The 26169-nt window shown below is 17.7% G+C and overlaps 6 protein-coding genes across 6 annotated transcripts; 3 read left to right on the top strand and 3 right to left on the bottom strand.

The window, feature by feature from the left end:
* Positions 1 to 1146: 1146 nt before the first annotated feature.
* On the top strand, positions 1147 to 1947 carry PF3D7_1220900 (heterochromatin protein 1; the record flags this gene model as incomplete). The annotated part of the gene is made up of 1 exon (XM_001350571.1): positions 1147 to 1947. The coding sequence occupies one exon, from the start codon at positions 1147 to 1149 to the stop codon at positions 1945 to 1947; it is 801 nt and encodes a 266-aa protein (XP_001350607.1).
* A 3539-nt stretch (positions 1948 to 5486) lies between these two features.
* On the top strand, positions 5487 to 10241 carry PF3D7_1220700 (conserved Plasmodium protein, unknown function; the record flags this gene model as incomplete). Its single annotated transcript, XM_024473392.1, has 6 exons — positions 5487 to 7485; positions 8132 to 8232; positions 8986 to 9054; positions 9214 to 9329; positions 9518 to 9613; positions 9965 to 10241. The coding sequence occupies 6 exons, from the start codon at positions 5487 to 5489 to the stop codon at positions 10239 to 10241; spliced, it is 2658 nt and encodes an 885-aa protein (XP_024329157.1).
* Positions 10242 to 11000: 759 nt separating this feature from the next.
* Positions 11001 to 12613, bottom strand: PF3D7_1220600 (conserved Plasmodium protein, unknown function; the record flags this gene model as incomplete). The annotated part of the gene is made up of 4 exons (XM_001350568.1): positions 11001 to 11186; positions 11421 to 11670; positions 11774 to 12125; positions 12385 to 12613. 4 exons carry the CDS (start codon positions 12611 to 12613, stop codon positions 11001 to 11003), a joined length of 1017 nt encoding a protein of 338 aa, XP_001350604.1.
* Positions 12614 to 13539: 926 nt separating this feature from the next.
* On the top strand, positions 13540 to 14496 carry PF3D7_1220500 (uncharacterized protein; the record flags this gene model as incomplete). Its single annotated transcript, XM_001350567.1, has 1 exon — positions 13540 to 14496. The coding sequence occupies one exon, from the start codon at positions 13540 to 13542 to the stop codon at positions 14494 to 14496; it is 957 nt and encodes a 318-aa protein (XP_001350603.1).
* Positions 14497 to 14730: 234 nt separating this feature from the next.
* PF3D7_1220400 (debranching enzyme-associated ribonuclease, putative) lies at positions 14731 to 16290 on the bottom strand (the record flags this gene model as incomplete). Its single annotated transcript, XM_001350566.1, has 1 exon — positions 14731 to 16290. The coding sequence occupies one exon, from the start codon at positions 16288 to 16290 to the stop codon at positions 14731 to 14733; it is 1560 nt and encodes a 519-aa protein (XP_001350602.1).
* Positions 16291 to 16994: 704 nt separating this feature from the next.
* PF3D7_1220300 (cell cycle associated protein, putative) lies at positions 16995 to 25639 on the bottom strand (the record flags this gene model as incomplete). The annotated part of the gene is made up of 5 exons (XM_001350565.1): positions 16995 to 17033; positions 17185 to 17288; positions 17417 to 17768; positions 17882 to 25160; positions 25296 to 25639. The coding sequence occupies 5 exons, from the start codon at positions 25637 to 25639 to the stop codon at positions 16995 to 16997; spliced, it is 8118 nt and encodes a 2705-aa protein (XP_001350601.1).
* Between the last annotated feature and the right edge of the window lie 530 nt (positions 25640 to 26169).

The raw sequence follows: 26169 nt of genomic DNA, 5'->3' as shown, positions 1-26169 counted from the left end.
AAGGAAAGAAGGAAAAAAAAGTAATTATTATTATTTTTTTTTATTATTAAAAAAAAGAAATATTATTTTATGTATACATATAAATATAAATAAATATATATATAATATATATATATATATATATATATATATATATATATATCATATTTATTTCAGTGAAATTTCTAAATTGCAATAAGAAAAAAAATGGGAGGAAATAATTTTATATATATACATAATTTTATTATTATCAAAATATATATATGAATAATAAAAAAAATCACATTTTGTGTATATATTATACTTATATATATATATACATTTTTATATGTATATATAGTAAAAAAATAAAAATAAAAAAATAATAAATAAAATGAAAGAGAATATTCCATAAAAATGTGTTAATTTCTTATTTTTATTTAAATTATATTATTACGTATATTATGAAAAATATAAATGTAATTTATATAATTATTTTTATTATTTTTTTATTTTTATTTTTTTTAAATAATAAGTATTTATAAAATGTTCACAAACTGTGAAATAATTTTTAAAATAAAAAAAAAAAAAAAATTAAGTATTTAAAAGGATATTTTTTTTCATTTTTTTTTTTTTATCATTTGATATTTTTATTATATAAATTTTTTTTTTTTTTTTTTTTTTTTTTTTTTTTTTTTACACCCCCAAAAGGCCGAATTTATTATATATATATATTTATTATTGTATGTGTAATTATATATATATATGTGTGTGTTTAAGAAAAAATATGTTTCCATATTATTCGTAAAATATATACATATTATATAAATATATTTATATATATATTTATATATTGATTTATGAATATATAACCCTTGTTTTGTTAATATAGTGTAAAAAGTATACTCCAAAAAAGGAAAAAACAAAAAGAAACCAGAAAACCAACCAAACAACCAACCAACAAACAAACAAATAAACAATCAAACAAATAAACAATCAAACAAATAAACAATCAAACAAATAAACAATCAAACAAATAAACAATCAAACAAATAAACAATCAAACAAATAAACAATCAAACAAATAAACAATCAAACAAATAAACGAACAAACAAAGAAAGAACACACATACACAATATACCTACTTGTACACAAAATAAAAGTAGTTTTATAATAAAGAAGAAAAAATGACAGGGTCAGATGAAGAATTTGAAATTGGTGATATACTTGAAATAAAAAAAAAGAAGAATGGTTTTATTTATTTAGTAAAATGGAAAGGATATTCAGATGATGAGAATACTTGGGAACCCGAAAGTAATTTAATACATTTGACAACATTTAAGAAAAAGATGGAAAGCTTAAAAACGAATTTTTTATCGAAAGCTAATGAGACAAATGGTGATGGGAAAATTTTGAAAAATCATATATTAGCACCAACACAAGAAGACGATAGTATTAAATCAAAAGGTAGAAGTTCCTTAGCACCCCGACGAAAAATGAGTAGAAAAAGTTTAACGAACAAACTAGAAAATAAAAAGAACTTATCTTTATCAGACAATTCTTTAAAAAAAAGTGATGAAGAAGATAATGAATCTGTAAAACATGAGAATCACGTTAATGATGGAAATTTATTAAATGTTGAAGATGTATATAGCGTTCGTATTAAAAATAAGAAATTGGAGTTTTTGGCTAGCTTGAAAAATGAATCTCCACAATGGGTAGAAGAAACAAATATTAGAAGAACTGGACATTTAAATATTAAAGTCAATGATTTTAAAAGATATGTAAGAAGAAAAAAAAGTTCTAGGGGTAATAGAATAGTTATCAAAAATCTACACAACGTTGGAGATGAATTATATATTTCGGTTATTCATAATATAAATAATAAAGAAATTCATAGTTTATATCCTTCCAAAGTTATTGAATATATTTATCCACAGGAACTCTTAAATTTTTTATTATCAAGACTAAGATACCGTACAGCTTAATTTTATTATGCAAATATACATATATACATATGTTTATAGATATACCTGTAGTAAATTTATTTATATAAGATATATATACATATACATATATATATATATATATATATATATTTAATATTTATTTATTTTCCCTTAACCCTCTATGTTTTATTTTATATTTTAAACCAACACATATATATATTTATATCTGAAAAGACAATATATGAACTAATTTTTTTAAATAATAAAGATAAAATATGTATTAGAAATGTTAAAAAAAAAAAAAAAAAAAAAAAAAAAAAAAAAAAAATCGAATTATTAAAATATTTCCATTCCATCTTTTTTTTTTTTTTTTTGCATCATTATATCATATATAATATATATACTCTATGTTTTATACATATATATATATATATTTATATATAATGGGGTAATAATAATATCAATTGGAATATACACCTACGTACCCGTTACAAATATATAGTTATTTATTATAATGATATGGATGTATTATATATATATATATATATATATATATATATTTATATATATTTATACTGTTTTTTTTTTTTTTTTTTTTTTTTTTTTTTTTTTTTTGTGTTTATTTAAAATTATTAAGGTAAATGCTTTATATTTATATATATATATTTGTATGCATTCCTTATTAAAAGAAATATATATATTATATATATATATATTTGTACCTTTACAAAAGATACATACAAAATGTATAAATATTATGTATTAAAAAAAAATACTATACTATACATTAATTATAATTATTATTATTTTATTTTTAATACACTCATGTTTATTGAAACCATATAGTTTAGAATTTTAACCTCAATATAATATATGAAATAAGTACCAATATATATATTTCACTTTTTCTTTTTTCTTCTGAATATATATATATATTTATATTTACACATATTTTGGCTACATGAAATATATTATAATTGAGTTTTAATTTTTTTTTTGAATTTGAATGGTTATCATATATGTTATATAAATATAAATATGTACATATATAAGATATTTTTGAATAACAAAAAGAATTTTTTTTTTTTTATATATAATATTGTTTAAGAGAAAGACTTGAAGAAAAAAAAAAAAAAAAAAAAAAGCATAGAAAATAAGAATAAAAGTATTATTTTAAAATATATTTGTTTCAAATATATTTATTTATGATTATTTTATTTATTTGATTATTTTATTTATTTGATTATTTTATTTTTTTTTTTTAAATAACTTTTAATACGAAAGATTAGTTTAACTTTTGTAAACTTGTAATATTATTGTTTTTAAAAATATATGTTTTTTTTTTTTTTGAAATTATTAGGTAACGTATATTATAATTTAACTGATTAAATATATATATTCATTAAGTATTTAAAATATAAATATCTGTATGTAAGTCATCATAATAATATTTACGTTTGAATATATTGTATATATGTTCAAAATAAAAAACAAGGTAAGATTCAACATTTTTTACTAACATATATATATATATATATATATATATATATATTATGTTACTAATTTGGTTATTCCTAAGAGCGTAAATAAATATAATAATAAATGGATAATTCACATATATATATATATATATATAATATTTCTGTAACGTTAAAAATTTTATCTTTTTAAAATTATTAACCTCCTTTGAATAATTAAAGAAAAATAAATTATGTTTCATTTTATACTCCTACAAATATAAGCATAGTCTAATAGTACAATAAGGTTTTATATAAAGTTAATTTTTTTAACTAAAATAAGAATTTGTAAAAATGTTATAATTTTAAATATTATATCTATATATCTATATCTATCTATCTATCTATATATATATATATATATATATATATATATATATATATATACATATATTTCATAATATTTATTTATTAGTTATTATGATATACAATAATTTCTACAAAAATATGAAATGGTTATAAATAGATATAACCAAATATAATTGCACATATTTATTTATTTGATGCGGTTTTTTTTTTTTTTTTTTTTTCTTCTACAACGGTAATATATATATATATATATTATGAATTATATATAAAATAAATTTTAAAATTATATAATTCCATAAAAGACGAAACTGTATTTATTTTACACTTGAATTATAGTACATGTTATGATATAATTGAACTAATGTTATTTTTTTATTTTTTATTTTTTATATTTTTTATATTTTATATTTTTTTTTTTGTTCCTTTTTTCTACATCTCTCATTTACTGTATAATCGTTTGAAAAAATAACTTCGTTTTGTTTTGTTTCGCAAATATATTAAAAAAGAAAAATAAAACGGATGAAATGAAAAATTAATAAATTTGTTTTATTTGTTCTAAGCAAAAAGTTATTAAAATGTTCAAATTTGCATGTATTACATGTAAATATACACATATATGTTATTTTGAACAGATGACATATTTTAATATACATGAATGGATTGTATAATTGTAATATTAAAAACTATTTTAACTTTTTTGTATTCATTAATTTATTAATTAATTTATTAGTTAATTTATTTATTTTTTGGTTTTATTCGCTTTGTCTTTTCCTGTTTGAAATCTTACCATTTTATGTATTAAATGCAATATATTTTTTAACACAACGTACATATAAAAAATATTTATAGGAATATAATTTTATACGTTATTATACTTTATATTCCTTTCATTTAAGTACATATAAATAAATAAATATAAAAGCAGTTGATTTTTATATAATTATAAATTAATTATATTCTGGGTTTTTTTTTTTTTTTTTTTTTTTCTTCGTCGTTTCTTCATATTGAAGGTTATTAAATTATTTAAACTTTTAACGTAAAACATAAAAGTGTATGAAGTGCAACTTTTGTACATGTAATGTGTATAACATTTGTATGTAATATATTATATTATCTACGTTTATATTTATGTTACCCATTTTACATTTTTTGGTCTATATATATTTTACTACAGCTTATATAATGGAATAAAATGTGTGCATATATGTATGTGTTTATGTATACATATATGTATATTAATGTATGTGTCACTTATGTAATATTTATTTAATTTAATTTAATTTAATTTAATTTTGTTTTTCTTTTTTTCTTTTTTTTTGTTCTTGTTATTTTTTGTAATCATTTTTATGATATAGTATTATAATTATATTATCATTATATATATATATATATATATATATATATATATATATACTGAACTATTTATATTTTTATATTCTTATATTTTTATATTAATACTTTTGGTTGCATACCTACGTATGTAAATCAGCTTATAAAAAGAAAGAAAGGAAGAAAATAATAACATAGAAAAATACATATAAGAATAATAATATTATTAAGCATATTAAGTACGAAGTATATATATACTTACCAACATAGGAATAGACACAAATATATAATATATAATATATAATATGTAATATATAATATATAATATATAATACATAATATATAATATATAATACATAATATATAATATATAATATATAATATATTATACATAAATATATTTATTATTTACAATTAAGGAAGATGAACACCAATAATAACAATGATCATTTGAATAATATTTATTTAGAATTTAGCTTATTGAATAATTTTTTGAAAGAACTAAAAGAGAATATTAAAAAAAGTAATAATGAAAAGTATACAAATATATATGATGGTTGTGTAGAATATATATATAGTCTACATAATAAATATACCGCATGGAATTATAATACTGAAAAAATCGATGAAAAATATATAGATTATTTTGTCCAAAGTATTATATTAAATATAAAAAATTTCTTAAGAAATCATTTTTGCTTAATAGATGAAGACATAGAGAGTTTAAAAAATAAAAATAAGAAATTAATGGAAAAGTTAAAATCAGGTGTTGAAAATGCTGAAACTCAAGAAAATTACATTTATGAATTGGAAAAGAAATTAATTTTTGAAAAGGAGAAAAATAAATGTTCATATAATTTACATGACAAAATTAATAATCTATTAAAATTAAATGAACAACTTACAAATAAAAATGAGCAATTAGAATGTTCATCCTTCAAGCATAAACAAGAAAATAACAAGCTGAAAATAGAATTAAAGAAATTCTGGGATCTTAAGGAAAAAAAGAAAAAATACGAACAAAACAAATTTTCATATTATATGCTAAATAAAAAGATGAGTACTTTATTAAAAAAAATCAATAATCATATACCCAGTCATCAAAATAATTTTTTAAATGAAAAGAATAGAAGTTATAGTTATAATTTTGTCCATACATTGAAGAAATATATTATCCTAAGAGATTCACCTTATTTAAACGAATTTAATATAAATACCTATACTAATAATTATAAGAAAAGTATAAATAATAATATTAATGATAATCATAAAATGTATAATAGTTATGAAAGATATGATAATAATGGTAATGTAAAATATGGTAATAAAAAGTATAATGGTAATGAAAAATATGATAATAATGATAATAATAAAATGTATTATGGTAATGAAAAATATAATGATGATAACAAAAAGTATGATGCTGATAATAATAAAACGTATGATGATGATGATAATAATAAAACGTACGATGATGATGATAATAATAAAACGTACGATGATGATAATGATAATAATAAAAAGTGTGATGGTGACGATAATAATAAAAAGTATGATGGTGATGATAATAATAAAAAGTATGATGATGATGATGATGATAATAATAAAAAGTATGATGATGATGATGATGATAATAATAAAAAGTATGATGATGATGATGATGATAATAATAATAAATATGATAATGACAATGATAATAATAAAAAGTATGATCATGATGATGAATATTTTTATTATAATAACAAAAATTATAATGGTGATAATAATAAATATTGTTGTGATAATAAGGATACTAATTTAAACCATATAAATTCTTCCAGTAATCCTCATAATACAAAATACATTTGTTATGAAAGTTCCGAATATATTAAAAAGGATGATATATACCAAGGTTATAATGATACTTTAAATTGTCATAATAAGAACATTAATGAAAAACATACACAATATGTTAATCCAGAAAATAGTTCATCTTCTAATAATAGTAAAGATATATATAATATAAACAAGAGAGATAAATTATCGATACATAAAACAAAACATATACAAACATATGAAACTGTACCAAGTATAAATCATTGTGATACATATATTAATGATGGAGACGAAGAAGAAGAAGAAGAACATACTAACAATGATCACAATGGGAAAAGAGATAAATTATATAGTTTCACAAATAATCTAAGTATGTATAAAATGTATAACAATAGTGAAATAACATGCACAGAAGAAAGTGATCATCTATATAAAAATATAGAATATATTAATAAAAAGAAAACATTTTATACTAATGATAATAATAAGAATTCATACCTTCTAAATAATATAAAACTAAAAAATAGTAACACATTAAATGAAGCTTATTTTTCGAGGCGCATCTTATATAGTACTACCTTACTAATGGATATTAGAAAAACACTAAGTAAGAAAATTAAATGAAATAAGAAATTATAAGAATGTATATCATATACGCTATAAAAAATTATCATATGATAATATACTGAATGTTTATGATATATCAAAATATATATATATATATATATATATATATATATATATATATAAATATATTAATTTTACACATATAAAATTGAGCTTACCGAAAAAGATTATATATACTTAATCGTTATATGATCACGTATATTTTTGCTCATTTATTATTATTCGATTACATTGTAGTATAAAATTGTGAAACGTCACTTATATTTATATATAAGAATGTACATAAAAGGGGATAAAGTTTTTATAGTGCTATGACATTATATGTAATGATATATAAATATATATATATATATATGAACTCTGATTCATATTATGATATATAAAAATACTAAAATGTTATCTTATGTATATATATATATATATATATATAGTTATATAATACCATTATTATGTTACATATAAGAATTCTATCACATAACTATATAACCCGAGAAACGTGTGATCATATTATATTATATATATTAAACTGTTATATTGTATACTCATATTTAAACCATATTTCTTATTCTTATATAATATATATATATAATAATAATAATAATATGTATATTATTATTCATTTATAGGATATAATCGAAATTTTTTAAAGAATTCTATATTATGTAAGAAAACAAAGAAGATAAAAAGAAAAAAGGAGAAACTAAAAACATTAATGAATTTGCACCAAGTAAATAAATTTATATTATATTCTTTTTGTTTGTTTTATTTAACTTTCTTTCTTTATATTTTTATAAGGAATACATTTTAAGATGTTTTGTATGTTTCTTTCATTGTTCGAAAGACAAAAAAGAATGATTTGTGATTTTTTTTTTTTTTTTTTTTTTTTTTTTTTTTTATTATTATTTATTATGATATATATTTATTTTTAATTTAAAATTTATTGTCTTGTTCTTTTCTTATCGATAATGAAAAGAAGTGTATATTTTAAAATTTATAAACGTTGTTTTATTTTATAAGGATGTATGATTTCTAATTGTATCTACTACATAAATGTTATATACATATATATATATATAATTATTTATTTATTTATTTTATTTTATTTATTTATTTATTTTATTTTATTTATTTATTTATTTTATTTTATTTATTTATTTATTTTATTTTATTTATTTATTTATTTTTTTTTTTTTTTGTTCAATTAAATTCTTACAAGAATTTGAATACATATAACATATGCATTTATCTGTTATTTATTTTATATATATATTTTTTTTTAATTTATTTGTTAAGTTTTAATTTAACACGTGTTAACCTAAATATATATACCTAATTTATTAACATTATTATATATATATATATATATATATATTTATATTTATATACATATATTTTTCTAATTTGATGTTACACATATGGTATATATATTACATTTATATGACATAAATTATTTAACTCAACCTTGGTTTAACCTTTATAGAAAAATGATATGATTAATGACTATCATCATAGTAATGATGAAATGCATGCCATAATGAATATGTTAATAGTATGTACCCTAAATATATATATATATTTTAAATAATAAAAAATTATTGTATGTAATTAGAATTATTATTTAATAACTCAAATTCTAGAAATTATTTATATATATAGGTAAATATATTTTGCGCTGTTTTTTTTTTTTTTTTTTTTTTTTTTTTCATAGGAAGATTACCGAGGTACTATAATTAAATTTTATGAGTGCATAAAAAAAGACATTAGAATAATTATTGAAAGTAACTATAATTTGAATCTAGATCTTCTTTCACAATATTCTCAAAAGTAATTCTTCATTATTTTTTTTTTATCTTTTATTTTTTTCTAATGTATTAATATAATTCATATAATATATATAAAGATAAGTTTATAAAAAATAAATAAATATATATATATATATTTATTTACATTTTTTTTTTTTTTTTTTTTGTCTTTATTACTAATATTATTTTTTTAACCCCTTTCTGTTAAAGCATTATAAGTGAAATACATGAGGAAAAAAATACACTAAGAAAAAAAAACATTGACAAAATAACAAGAAAATATTTGCGTCAAATCGATTCGTACCGGTAATAAGAAAATATTTTTATGATATTTTTATTAATATCAAGAAAAAATATATATATTTGAAAATTTACATCTATTTATTTTCATAGTTTAATTATAATACATACATATATATATATATTTATATATATTTTTATGTATTTATTTAATGGTAATAAATATAATGAAGCAAATGTATATTAATGCACATACATATGAATATTATATAATATATATATATGATTTTGTGTTTTGTTCCTATGATAATTTTTACACACATGTTAACATGGTATCATATATAAGAGAAAATAAATGAATAAATTAATTAATACATATATATATATATATATATATATTTATATATATTTTTGTAGGCTATGTGAAAAGGACTTTTACCACAATATGGGAAATGAAGAAAATAAAAATGAAAAACATTTATATTTAAATTACCATAAATATGATTCACTTGATCTTCGTAAAATATTAAAAAATAATTATCAACAAAATACATATGGTGAATCGGAAGAACCGTTTTCTTTTAATTTTTATGAACATGGTAATATAAAAATTATTGATAGATTAAAAGAATTAAAAAGTAATATCTCATTTTTTAAATTTTACGATTTAATAGATTTTCCTACGAGAATATAAATATATTTACACATTTATTCAGTTTGAATGTATATATTATATATATATATATTTATTTATTTATATTAATATACTTATTTAATTATTTACTTATGTATAATTAATAATTTGGTAATAAATAAAAACCCATATAAATATATGTATATATATATTCATTATTAATATTAATATTATTAATATTATTATTTTATTTTTATTTTTATTTTTTTTTTTTGTTTGTTTGTTATATCCTTGTATATATTATTAAAGAATTAGTTTTTATGAAACAAAATAGCATAAAACTTATATAATGCACTCTTATTAATGTAATTATAATTATTCTTGTGATATTATTATTGGATAGCTAATAATTAAGTTATTTCATATGCTTGTTAATAAATAACTATATATAAATAGAAAATTATCCATTCTTTAAAATTTCCCGATATAAAAATATATATAATATATATATTTATAATTGCACTCTTTTTATTTATAAGAGATATAATATTGTGAAACACGATTTTCTTTTTTTTTTTTTTTTTTTTTTTTTTTATGTATTATTATAATATATATATTTTTTAATAAAAAGAGTTATTTTACTAAATTATCAAAAAGAGAACAAAAAAAAAAAAAAAAAATAAAAAAATAAAAAAATAAAAAAATAAAAAAATAAAAAAATAAAAAATTAAATAATAATAATTATATATAAATAATATAATAAAAAAGATATAAAAAAAAAATTTACATAAAAATTCTAAATAAATAATTTTTTATCTATTAGGTATTTTCATCCACGTTTAACACATCGTTGAAATCCAAATAATCATTATTATATTCTTCATCATCTTCTTCTTCTTCATTTTCATCATTATTAACAAAATATATTAAGGATGCTATATATAGCTGTGTATTAATGAAAAGTGACAGGACGTTTTCCTTTTTTATAAAATTTGGTATATTAAACTATTAAGAAAAAAAAAAAAAATATAATATAATATAATAATAATAATAATGAGAAAATAAGATCACCATATAAATTATTATTAACATTATATACAATATAATTGCATTAAGAAATAAAATATTATCATGTAAATTATTAAAAAGATAATTATTTTTTTTTTTACAACCTTAATAATATATATATATATATATGTATATATGCATTTATGTATTATTTTGTTTTGTTTTTTATACCTTGAAGTATTCCCAAAATAATCCATTGCAAACAAAACCTATTGAAGAATGTATTAATATCGGTACGGCAGTTAAAAGTAAGGTACTTATTTTCATTTTTCTCTTTTCATCTTTTTTGAATGTTAAAAAATGTGAGGTTAGTAACATATTAACAACAACTGAAAATAATCCCATTTTTGATAAAAAAAAACCGATTGCTGTAACGGGTAGCATTAATGTACTTATGTTAAAAATATCTAAAGCGCTTTTCCTACACACATAAACAAAACATATGTATGTATATATATATATATATATATATATAATGTACACATATTGTGAACAGTTTATAGAATATATTCATTCATTAGTACCATTTAAATATCCTTAGAAAGGTATACTTCTTATTAGATAATTCATCATTTAGTTTTTTTAAGATGTGCTCTTTAAATTTTTCTTCAATATTTGAATTTTTTATATAATTAATAGACAATTCGCTTGTGTATTCATCTTTTCCAAAAATGTTGTATTTTTGTTTTTGTTTAAAATCATATAAATTTTTTTGAATAAGTTTTTGTGTAATGAAAAAAAAGGTATCCTTATATTTTAATTTGCTCTTAATATCAGTAACTGTATCTATATATTCTTCATGGGCTTTCGTTAATAATTTGTAATCATTAGCATCATTTACTCCTATTCTTGTTAAATATTCTTTTTCTTCTTTATCTGTATAATAAAAGAAGTGTAAATATTACATCTTTATGTATATATGTCTAGGAGTGTTATAGAAAATCCCTTTATAGACATAAAAATAAATAAATACATACATAAATACATACATATATATATATATAATAAATATATGTACACATGTGTATTTATTTCATATATAGTGTACACATTGTACATGTTAAAATTTATATATATATATATATATATATATATTTTATATATTATATATTTTCTTCTGTTTAGTGATATTTACTTAATTTAAATTTATCGGTATCCTTGTTAAAAAACTTTGAAAAAAAAGAAAAAAGTTTGTTTTTATTTTGACTATATTTTATATGTTGAAACCTATGGATGTAATTAACTGAATGGATATTTTTTACATAATTTTGGTGATACTTATTTTTGGATAATATTTTGTAATTTAAATGAAAACATTGATATATTTTTACTAGTATAAAGTATAGAAAAACTCTTAATAACATTTTCTTTTTCTTATTATTCTCGTTTTCCAAATATTTGTAAACAGTATATTTGTGTAAAAAAAAAAAAAAAAAACACAAAAGAAAAAAGGAAGGAGAGAAAATTTTTAAATATCTTTATGGGTTATTTCCTCATTATTTTGATTATATATATTTATATATTAATTATAATTTTTTTTTTTTTTTTTTTCTAAATAAGTATATGAATATTTTTCTATAATATATTATATTTTAAAAGAATACCATATTATATAAATAAATAAATAAAAAAATATATATTTATATATATATGACAAAGAAATATTTTGGTTCTTTTATATGTTACATATATATTATATATATATTAATAAATGTATATTTATAATATATATATATATATAATATAATATTATTATATATATATTTTTTCATTACAAACAATTTTATTTTATTTATATAATATTGTATTTTTAATTTTGATAATATATTTTTATTTTCACATTTTATTGGATTTTTCTTTTTCTTTTTCTTTTTCTTTTTATTATTTTTTTTTTTTTTTTTAGAAATGATATATTTTTGAGCCCAAACTTGCAACACTCCTAAGGAAGGATTGTGATTTTTGTTTTTTTTTTTTCATTCAGTCATTTTTATTTTTGTTTGATGATCATATATGATAAGCAAAATTTAAACTTTTTTTTTTTTTTTTTTTTTTTTTTCTTTTTCGTTTGGTTTATAATTAATTAATATTTATATATTTAACATCATGTTAAACGGATAATTTGAATAAATAAATAAATAAAATATATATATATATATATTATATATATATATGTTATTATAAATTTTTTAATTATAAATGGCGATGTAATAATTAAATGAGAAATTAAATAATATGTTTAATAAAAATACAAATATTATATATATTTTATTATTATTATATTTTTTCTTTTATGAATAAAATTAAAATGAAGAATAACTATATAGAAAGAAAAAAATATTCAATTCATAATTTGGTTAAATTAATTAATGAAAAAAAGAATATAGAAAATTCCAAAAAGAATGAATTATCAGAAGGGACAACTGAAAAAAAAAATGTATCTATTGAAAATAATGATGTACATATGAATTCAAAAAAAAAAAAAAAAAAAAACAGAACGGATAAAGAAAATGGACATATAAAAAATGAAGATTTTATAAATAGTTCCTCAAATGATGAAAATGATTGTACAAATAATGAAGAAAATATTGTAAATGATGATCAAGAGGAATTAACAGATGATAAGAACAAATTATGTTATGACCATGAAATAATAAATAATGGGTCATCTGATGATAATGAAATTAAATTATTTATGTTTGATTATAAAGAATGTCAAAATAAGAAATGTTCTTGTAAGAAATTATATCGCTTCAAAAAAATCAAGAAAGTTCAAATGAATAAAAAATTTAAAGGTATAGTTTTAACACCTTTTTGTGAAAAATATTTTTCTATAGATGATAAATATACTATTGAAAATTATGGTTTATCCGTAGTTGACTGTTCATGGAAATCTATTGATTTATTAAAAAGAATAAAATTTTCGAACCAAAGAAAATTACCTTATATTATTGCTGTAAATAGTATAAATTATGGAAAGCCATATAAACTTTCTTGCTTGGAATCTTTAGCTTTCTGTCTTTATGTTTGTAATTATAATAAACAATGTAATGATATCTTAAATATCTATAAATGGAGTGTTAATTTTACTAATTTAAACAAAGAATTGTTAGATACATATAAATTATGTAACACTCATGATGAAATAAAAAATGCTGAAGAAGAATTTATACAAAAATATCTACACGAAAAAGAACAAAACAAAAAAATTGATGAGTATAAAATTATATATGAAGATGACTACATATAAAAAGTATTAAAAGGAACAAACATATGAAAATATATATATATATATATATATATATATATATTAATATATATTTGTTTATTTATATATTTATATATTTATTTATTTACACAAATGAATACATATTCTTTTATCCATTGAATTAATTATTATTATTTATTATTATTATTATTTTATTTTATTTTATTTTATTTTATTTTATTTTATTTTATTTTTTTTTTTTTGTGCATTACCCGTTTACATATAATTTGTCCAGTCATATTTTTCATACCCCTTTTTAAACTCTTCCACCGAATTAACATATTGTTGGAAATTTTTAAAATATTTATAAAGTCTATCTTTCTTAAACAAGTCAGCAAAAATACATCTACACATATTAATATAATCATAATTATTTTCAATAACTTGTATATAGGTATCAACAAGTGAGAAGTTGACAGATACGTAAGGAATATTTTTTGGTATGACATTATAAGGTGCATATTTACTATCACTAATTATTAATTGTTTGTTTTCTCTATATAATGAATTAATTTCTTCCATATTTTTTTTGAAATAAATTTTTGCTTCCTCTAATAAGTCCATTGGTATAACATAACAATTTATATATGTGTGTTTAGTTTTTCTCATAGATATGAGTTCTATACTTGGGTTAAAGCAGTTATTAAATTCAATAAAAATACATGTTTGATTATTTACTTCTAACATAGCAATTAATGATTTCATATGATTTCTCATATCTTGAATAACATCAAAAGTAGTATTAGTAAAACTAGTAGTATGTTCAATTGGTGAAATAAAAAGTTGATCCTTTAAAAATATATTCTTATAATTATAATAACATATATATGATTTATTACTAATACTAATTATATTTAATTTATTTAATTTTTCAAATGAATTGGAATCAATACAATATTTACAATCAACTAAGTTTTTATTTAATGAATTTTTTAATATCATTTGATTTTTTCTCTCATTAATTATTTTTTCTAATTTCTTTTTTAAATTGGATGTACAATGAGTATCACATTCTTCTTTATTATTTCTATATTCTTGAATATTACATAATGATTGTATATCCTTTTTTTGTTTTTCATCATAGTTATAATTTGCTGAAGATGAACTATAACTTTTTGTATATATTGTATTTGAATCACTTATATTATGATAATTATTAACATTATTATGAACATCATTATTAACATCATCATTATTATTATTATTATTATAATCATATGAATTATCACTGTCATTATAAAAATCATTTTTTTCTTTTCTTTTCTTTTTTTTTTCTCTTATCTCATCTTTTTCATTTTCCTTACTTGAATGTTTCTTTTTTTTTTGTTCTTCTTTATCATATGAAACATATTTACCATCACTATTAATTTTATACTTTTTGTAATCTTTATCATACTTGGATTTTTTAGATTTCTCATGTTTCCTCTTTTCAATTTTTTCATATTTTCTTTTCTTTTTATCTTTATCTTCATCCTGCTTCGTATAAGACGAGGAGCTATCTGAAGAGGAATTTTTTTTTTTTTTTTTTTTTTCGTTTTTTTTTTCTTCTTTTCTATGTTTTTTCTTAAGTAAATAATTTGTATATTTTTTGTCGTAACTTTCTTTATCATTCATCTCTTCCTTTCTTAAATTTTTTATATCAGACATATTGTTATCACTCAACCCTTTAATTTTGCTTTCTTCTCTTTTCTTCTTATTTTCATTCTTATCATTTTTATTTAAAAAGTTTAAAAAGTTGTTTTTTGCATATTCATAAAATTCATCAACATCACTCATTTTTTTTATGTAAAGGGACAAAAATCATAAAAAGAAGAAAAGAATTTTTAATATTTTACGAAAACATAATTATTTTAAAAGACCACACAATCGTTACATATACGTAGATATATATGAGTTGTCATAAAGGTAATTTTTAGTATTTTTATAAATATATAAATAATAATATATATATATATATATATATATATATATATATATATATTTAATTATTCTATTGAATAATCATTTTACATATATTGGAGTAATATATTTTATATATAATTACAAAAAAAAAAATTATAATAATAAATAAATAAAATTAAAATAAAAAATATACATTAATAATTTATTAAAATATATATAATACTATATATATATATGAAAGTATTATATATTTCATAGAAGATATTAATGTTCAATTTTCTTTAAAATTTTTTTTTTTTTTTATAATTACAATGAACATATTATCTTATAAACATATTTAATCTTTACAAAAAAAAAAAAAAAAAGGAAATTAACAATTAAAAAAAATATAAAATAAAATAAATATACAAAAAAAAAAAAAAAAAAAAAAAAAAAAAAAAAAATTTACAAAAAAAAAATTAATGTTTGCATATATTAATTATGTTTAAAAATTTATATAAATATAATATATGCATATATTTATATATCAATTAAAAAAATTCTTTTTCATGAAGTCTTTTTCTTTTGAAAGATTATATTTAATTCCCGGAATCGCTTGAATTTTGTATTAAGAAATGCTAAAAAAAAAAAAAAATATATATATATATATATAATATATTTATAAATTAACATTTATTTTAAATATACATATATGTACATGCCAATATATATAATATACAAAATTATATAAGATATATATTTTTTTTTTATTTTAATTTATCTTCCTACATTTATGTAAGGATCATCGTTTGATTTAATCCATTTGTTGGATTCCTTTTTGGCTTTTTCTAATATTGCCTCTTTAATTTTTTCAGGGAAATTCACAATATCGCCTATATAGAAAATATAAGAATATATGTAAATATTAAAATATGCATAAACATAAATATGAACATACACACATATATATATATATATATATATATATATATATATATATATATATTATTTATATTATTACCCGATGGTGTAACATATTCCAAGTTTTGTTTTATCTTAGGTATTTCATATTCTCCCATGGTTACATTCATAATTGAGAGACTATTTTTATTATAACTACATTGAATTTTCTTAACATTAAAATATGATGGTTTAAAATATTTGAACATGTATAGTACAGGGTTTAAGACTTTAATATTTTCATGAATTTCTGGTTCTTCAAATTTTATATCGTTTTCTTTTTTTTCAACTTTTGGTTTTCTATTGAAATGGTTGAAAAATACTTTGGGTTCGTTAGCTATTACTTTTTTCTTATCACCTCCTAAAATTTCCACTGAAGAAAATCCGTATAAGTACAAGTTGGACATGAGCACCTAAAAGGGAATTAAATATAAAAAAAATAAATATGAAATAAAATAACATATATATATATATTTATTTACTTATATATTTGTATAATATTTTGCTTTTGTCTTTGTGAGGGTACCATAATTTCATCCAAATCACAGCACACATCGACTGCTTCATTTTGTTCCCATATTTCATTATATACTGGAGTAGGTTTGGCAATGTATATCATATTTTTTTTGTTTTTACTAATATTATTATTATTATTATTATTATTATTGTTGTTATTTATGTCATTGTTTTGGTTGTCATTTTTCGTATTGTTCATTTTAGCCTTCATTCTAAACTTATTAAAAAAATTATTAGTATTTAGAACACTTTTTGTATCATTTTCTTGGTTTTCCTTTTTTTCTATATGAGAAAATTGTCCCCACATAAACATGGTATAATTATTTGTTGTAGCAAGTGTGGTTATAATACACACAAAATTATCTGAACATGCAATTTTCTTTACTATAATATTTGGACATATATTATTTAATGGATAAATAGATATTTCATCCAGATTAGCTAACTTCTTTTTATTTATTCCTAATATACATTTATAATTATTTCCCCATAAATAAAATGAATTTTTATTAGTTCTTAATGATATATTGAAACTATCTTTACATGTAATATTAAGACATCCTGAAATTAAAAAGATTGGTTCATAAATATTATTTTGAAAATATTTTAAGTTGATAAAAAAAAAGTTCCCACTTATATATAAATCATTTGATTTGGTTATGTAACCACTATGATAAGAAGCACAACTTATATTTTTTATAAGAATATTATTTTTCAAAAAATATTTTATAATTTTAGGATATCTAATAATATGTTTTTCATATTTCTGACCACATTGACCATATGCATTGTTTCCCCATGAATACACATTTCCATTTTCTGAGAGAGCTAATGTATGTTCAGAACCACAACATATATTAAGAATTTTATTTGTTTCATTAATTAATTTAGTAAATTCAACAATTTTCTTACCTTTATGTGACTTATCAATATTAAAATCATATTCATATTTATTATTATTTGTTATATTTTTACTATATTTGTCATCCTCTTTATCTATTATTTTATAATCAATAATATCATTTACATTTTCGTTGAACATATCACCAAAATTTTTTTTCGATATGGTGTACTTTTTTTTATATTGAAATTCTAAATGTTGCAAATTTCTTAGATAATTATCATTTACATTTTTAAATTTTGTTTTATTATTTGTTATTTCTTCTTTATGTGATATGTGAATATTATTATATTGATCACTAAAATGTTTATTATTATATAATTTATTATTATTATTATATGCATTATTTATGATATTATTATCAACACTACTTTTGTGTGTACTAAAAATGCTCGTACTATTATTATCCATGCTTTCCTTATGTAAGCTTCCCAAAGTAGTCTTTCTGTTATCATTATCACTATTATCATTATGATCATTAAATAGGTTATCAATTTTTGTATGGTCATCCATTGTATTTATATATATATCCTTTTTTACCGGATGCTCTATTTTTTCATTTATTGGATTGAGTTTATTATTTTCGTCTTCATTTATATCAACGTGATCCCATTTATCATTTAAAACATTGGAGTGATATAAAAATGGAGAACTAGACAAATCGTAATAACCCAACTGTCCACAATCATTAGATCCAATACTATAAACATATTTAGTATAAAATTGTTTACTATTTTTATTATATCCTTGTGATACTATCTGTTCTGTATTATTATTATTATTATTATCTTTATTAACACTTTGATTAATTAAAAGTATGGTATGTGTTTTTCCTACAAATATTTGTATTGTTTCAAAAAGAGGTATATTTAATATAGTATTTTGATAATAATTGGTTGTACATATTTTAAACATTTGTTTCATATGTATCATTTTAAGTATTGCATTTATTTTATATGCCCATGGAAGTAAATAATAATAAGATATATTTTTATATAATTTCAAATTAAATATAATATTAAATAAATGATTTTTTTTTTGGAATTTTTTAAAATAAAAAAAATACCATTGTTTTAATAAAATGTTATATGTCAAAAGTTTCATTGCTTTCTGTTCTTTTAATATATAATAATAATAATTCGGGAAATTTTTTTTATGTAGAAAATAATATTTTGTTTTTTCATATTCACTGTTATATATATTCAAAGGGAAATTTTGAAAAATTTTTCTTAATTTATAGAAATTTCTCCACCATACTTGTATAGTAATTACACTTTTTTTTAATTGTTCATATTTTATTCTTTCTATACATGTATGTATATATGATTGTGTAAAATATATTGCGTCTCTTAACATATTATATTGTTTTCTAACAACATATGCTTTATATTTACTTTGTATCTTTACTACTGCTTCAGGTATTTTTAGATGATTTTTAATGAAATTTTTCCTATATATATTTTTTATTAAATAATGATAATTCATTTTTGTTATAACATTTGTGTATGCCATATATTTTCTTTTAATTGATAGAAAACATATTTTTAAATACATTTTTTTTTCATATTGTACCATACATCTATATCTTCTAAAACATGATTGAATTAAAGTTGCGCATCGGTTTGGTATTAATACTTCATTTAAATTTTTTATCATTTTTATTTGTGTTATATATGTTTTAATAGCTGTACTTATTTTTTCTCTTGCATGTGTTTTTAAAATTTCTAATTTCATGGCTTTATATTTCCTTTGTTGTATTATTTTCCTAAACCATGATTGTATATATACACATGCTGCATGTTGAATTAATTTTTTCTCTTTACTCATAAAGGTTTCTTTATAATATTCTAATGTTTCTTTTGTTTCTTCCATATTTTTATGTTTCAACAAATAACTATAAAAAATAATAAATGATGTAAGCAAATTTTTTTTCCTTTCTTTCTTTTGTAATTCATGAAAGAATAAATATTTTCTCATATAATTTTGAATAACAATAATTTTATTTCTATAGGAAAATTTAATTTTCTTATTTTTATAAGATATATAACTATTTTCTATTTTTCTAATAAATGGTATGATATATTTTAAATATTCATTTTTCATATTTTCCAAAAGAAAATATAAGGACTTTTTTATAAATAAATAATTTTGAAAGTGAATAATATTAGTGGATATATTAAAATTATATAATATTAAAGTACACATATCTTTCATTTCTTCAATTGATAATTTGTTTAAATATATAAAGTTGGTTGTATCATTGTATATATTTTTTTTATTTTTATTTTTATTTTTATTTTTGTTTTTATTTTTGTTTTTATTATTGTTTTGGTTGTTATACATTTTTTCTTTATATATATGAATTGATTGATTTAATATATTATGGTTTGTATCATTATTTGATAAATTATCTTTCATATTAGAAGAATTATATATTATATTTTTTGTATCCTTTCCGTGGGTATTATATGAATTATTGGGTTTATAATACTTTTCTTCATAATAGTTTAATAGTTTAATTAAGTCCTTTTCCTTACTAACATATGCACAGAATAAAATATATTTTTTAATAAAACAAATATATGGAATACAATAATATAAATATTGTTGTTGATAATTAAATATATTTTTTAAATTAAACATATTAATTACAAAAGTGATATGATCTTTGTTAATTTTTTTTTTGCTAAAATCAGAGAAATTGGTTATATTGTCTGTACGAACTGAATCCATATGTAAAAATAAACTTTTAAAAGATTTTATATTATTATTATGTACAAATGATTTATTTAAAGTTAATGAAAATCTTTTGTATAAATTGCTTTGAGATGTTGTACTTGCATAGTGATCATATGTAGTTGATTCGTTATGTTTTATACAATTCGTTATATATTTAGGAATAAATATATCTTTTTGTTTTTTTTCAGATTCATTTATAACAAGAAAATAAAATTTATCAAAAGTGTTATTTATAATATTTATAAAAAAGTTCATTTCATTATATAAAAAAAAATCACTTTTAACACTTTTTAATGGTAATGTATTATTTTCAAAAAACATACTTCTTAAAAATAACATGTCACTATTTTCAATAATATCAATAATATCTTTAAATATATATATATCTTTAATATTATCAAATATCATATTATTACATGTATATTCTATTTTTTTATCATTATAATGTGTAATACAAAAATTATATTTCATATATTTTCTTCTTCTCTTCCTTTTCCCATGTATATTTTTTTTTTTTGTAATACTATCATTTGATAAATATTGGAAATATTTCAATAAAATATCATGCATACATTTTTCATCATCTATATGGTATAGTTGTTTATCCAAACTATAATTATACTTATATTTACAATTACAAATATATTTACACTTACATATAATATTATTAATATTATCACTATTGTTATTTTTATTGTTATTATTAATAATATACTTATTGTATAGTTCTGTTATGTTTTTTATGGCTAAATAAAATAAACTCAATATTTTATAATACTCCGATTTTATTAAAATATAAGAAGGACTATCTTTTTCTTTATTATATAAATTATAATGAAGATCCATAACGCTCGAAAATTTCGTTGAATATTTTTCTAACATGTGTAATATCCTATTTTCTCCTAAATAAATATTATTACATAAAAAATTAGGAATAATCTGATCAGTATCATTTTTATAATTTATATTATTATTATAAAGATTACCTTTCTTTCCATAATTATGAAGAGTACATAATAATGCATCTTCGTAATTATTTTGTTTATTATCTAATGTGGTTATCATATGCATAATACAACTATCAATATTAAACATAGACATTTTTAAATAATACGAATGTAATAATTCATTATATATATTATTAATAAGTTCATTGAAATGATTTTTCTCTTTATTTTTATAATATTTATTTACATCTTCATTTTTTTCCAATATATTTTGTATTATCCCACCATTACAATAAAGATATAACGAATGATGGATAAGTTCATTTCTAACTACATTTTTAAGGTATTCATTTATTTTTTTTACAATCTTTATTTTTAACCTATAGAACATATTGGAACATAAGCTCTTCAATTTTATGTTATTATTTAAAATGTGAATAAATAGATTAATATCAATATTTAATAAGGAAGATATATATTCTTCTAATATATGACCAGCAAATACTATAAAGTATTTGTTCCCTTTTTTGTCAATTGGTTCTTTATATTTCTTATTATCTTTTTTGTACATATTAATGGGTTCATTCGTATAATAATATTCATTACTATTATTATTATTATTATTATTATTATTATTATTATTATCATTTTTTATATTATTCGAAACAATTTGTTTGTTGACCTCACCTAAATGATTAACCTCATTCTCACTTTTTCTATATTCATTTTCCATTTTATTAACATCCTTTTGAGAATCATATGGATTATCATCTAACTTTTTACCATTAACATTTACATTACTTGAATCATTTGTTTTCAGTCGAGCTCCTTGAAAATCATCAATACTAGAATTTTTTTTTTTATTATTTTCCTTTGTCATATCATTATTAAATAAATGTATATTTTCAGTTTCTGATAACGAGCTAAATCCACTACTTAGATAATTATCTTCATTAAAATTAATAAATTGAGGAAGTGAACATTTTTTCCCATTATTTAATGATCCATATTTAGAATTGTTCTTATTTATTTTTTTTTTTCTTAATTTCATAAAATCTGATATTTCAATTAATTGTATTTGCAAAATTTTTAAGGTTTCCTTTTCATTCATTTTTAGGCATTGTTTTATTTTAATATATATATTTATAAAAATGATAGAAAAAATAATTTTATTTATTGAAATAATTTCATCTAGTGAAAATCCAAGTTGAGAGAAATTAGAAAACGTTGTTTCCATATCACTTTCATTTAATTCAATTTCATGGGACTCTATATAATTTAGATATATTTTTTTTATATCTAATGTGTGTAAGTTTAATGGTTTTACATATGTATGATTACTGTTTAACATAATACTTTGAAGAAGGAAAAAAAATATATATGGAATATTAATAAAATTATTTTCATTATTATATTCATCTGAATTATTTATATTATTATGTTTGTCATTATATAAGAATTCGTTTGAGTTATTAGAATGTTCATTTTTTTTTTCTCTACTATTTTTTGTTTTTATATTATCATTACTTCTAATATTGTTCTTCCTATTACTCATGTCTTTCATTTTTTGGTCATTTTTTTCATTTTTCTCAACATTATCATTATCTTTATTATGCATATTTGCATTATTCAATAATTCACAGAACACATCGCTCATTTTTGTGCATATATTTGTTACATTACAAGTATTATTCAACATAAATGGGATTATGTTAAAAGATACCACTTCTTGGTTATCAGAAAAATGAATTATAAAATTATAACAATCTTCATTATAAAATAATTTAAGTATATTCATAATTCTTTTATATAAATCATATAAATTTTTTTTTTTTTTTTTTTTGTGTTTAATTGAAGTATGTATATCTTCTTGTTCTTGGTATTTTTTAATTATATGTTTGAAAATATATTTATTTATTACATTCTGATTACTATAATTTTCACCATATATAAATAATAATTTATTTTGTTCATTATATGTTTTTAATTTGTAGGACGTTTCACTGGTTGCTTTTTCAAAACTGTTAGGATATACATTAACATGTGTATTATAATTATTCATTTCTACGTGTGAAGAATATATGTTTTCTTTATGATTTGATTTATTTTCTTCATAATTTTCTTCTTTCTCATTAAAAAAAGCATTAATATTATAGAGCATATTAAAATTTATTACATTTTTTTTCAACACATTTGTGTTCATTTGAACGAATTCCTGATTACTTTTAATGCATAAATCCTTTTTAATATCAACTAGTTTTTTTTTTTTTCTTTTTTTTTTTATTTGATTAAAATTAAATTGATTATTGATTGTTATATTATGTTTTTTATTAATATAATTTATTGCATTTTTTATTTCATTAGAACTATAATCAGATTTATTTTCTTCCTTTTCATAATCTAAACTTGAGTTTGTTAAATCCTCACTATCATTTACTTCTTGGTACTCTACTGTTGTTTCTTGTAATTTCTTTTCCAGAAAAAAACGAACAAAGGTATTTATAATATAATTATTTTTATTGTTTGGCTTAAACAATAATTTATAAAATGCCATCACGTTATCTGTGGGGTTTATAAGTATTAGCATGTTGTTAAAGGTAGTTACATATAAGTTCTCCTTATATCTTTTGATGAGAATATCGCACAGATCAGATTCTTCTTTGTATGAGTAATAAATATCGTGCACATTATTCAAATGATAGCTGAAGGGAGAACAAAAAAAAAAAAAAATAATAATAATAAATAAATAAATAAATACAAATATATATATAAATAAATAAATATATATAAATATAAATATATATATATATATATATATATTTTTTTTTTCAATTTACCTTTTTGATATAAATTCGTCCGTATGGAAAATGTCTGATTTTTTCTTTAAGATATAATCATATTTATTAGGTAAAACAAAATGCCCATTTTTTTTTTGGATTTTTTTTGTTTGTTTCTTTTTAATTAAATAATCACCATTAAAATGTAAATCCTTGAGAATACATTGTTTGTTATTTTTTTTGTTTGATTTTAAATATAGGTCATTTGTTTTTTTTATGTTAAAGTAATTTATTAGTTTATTATTATCATCATCATCACTATTTGTTTCACTTCCCCCAGCTCCTATTTCTTTGTCTAGATTTAAAAAATATAATTTCCTATTTAATGAAGATGAATCATCCATGCTTATAAAATCATTGAGAAGTATATTTAAAAAAAAAAAAAAAGAAGATATATATATATATATTAAAATATTATGGTGACATTAATTAATTAATATTAAGATATTATCACAATATCATTTATATGTTTCATAAACAAGAACACAAAAAAATTTTAATAAACTCAATATATATAAATATATATATATTTATATTTATTTATTTATTTACTTATTACACGAAAAAAAACAGATATATACAAAAAATAACAAATAAAAATGAACATATTTGAAGTTTAAAAAAAAAATATACATATATTTATACAAAACAAGGGTTGCATTTTTAATAAATCATACTAAAAAAAAGAAAATTAAAAAACAAAAAAATATAAAAAAATTAAATATGAAATAAAAAAAAAAAATAAATAAAAATTAAATAAAATAAAATATTAAATAAAAAATAAACAAGTTAATATATATATATATATATATTGAACAAGGAAATATATTTATTTTAAAATGGGAAATTAAAAAAAAAAATATATAATTATATA

This window comes from Plasmodium falciparum, assembly GCF_000002765.6.
Source record: "Plasmodium falciparum 3D7 genome assembly, chromosome: 12".
In the NCBI taxonomy this organism is placed as follows: Eukaryota; Apicomplexa; class Aconoidasida; order Haemosporida; family Plasmodiidae; genus Plasmodium; species Plasmodium falciparum.
This window is presented reverse-complemented; position numbering and strand designations above follow the sequence as displayed.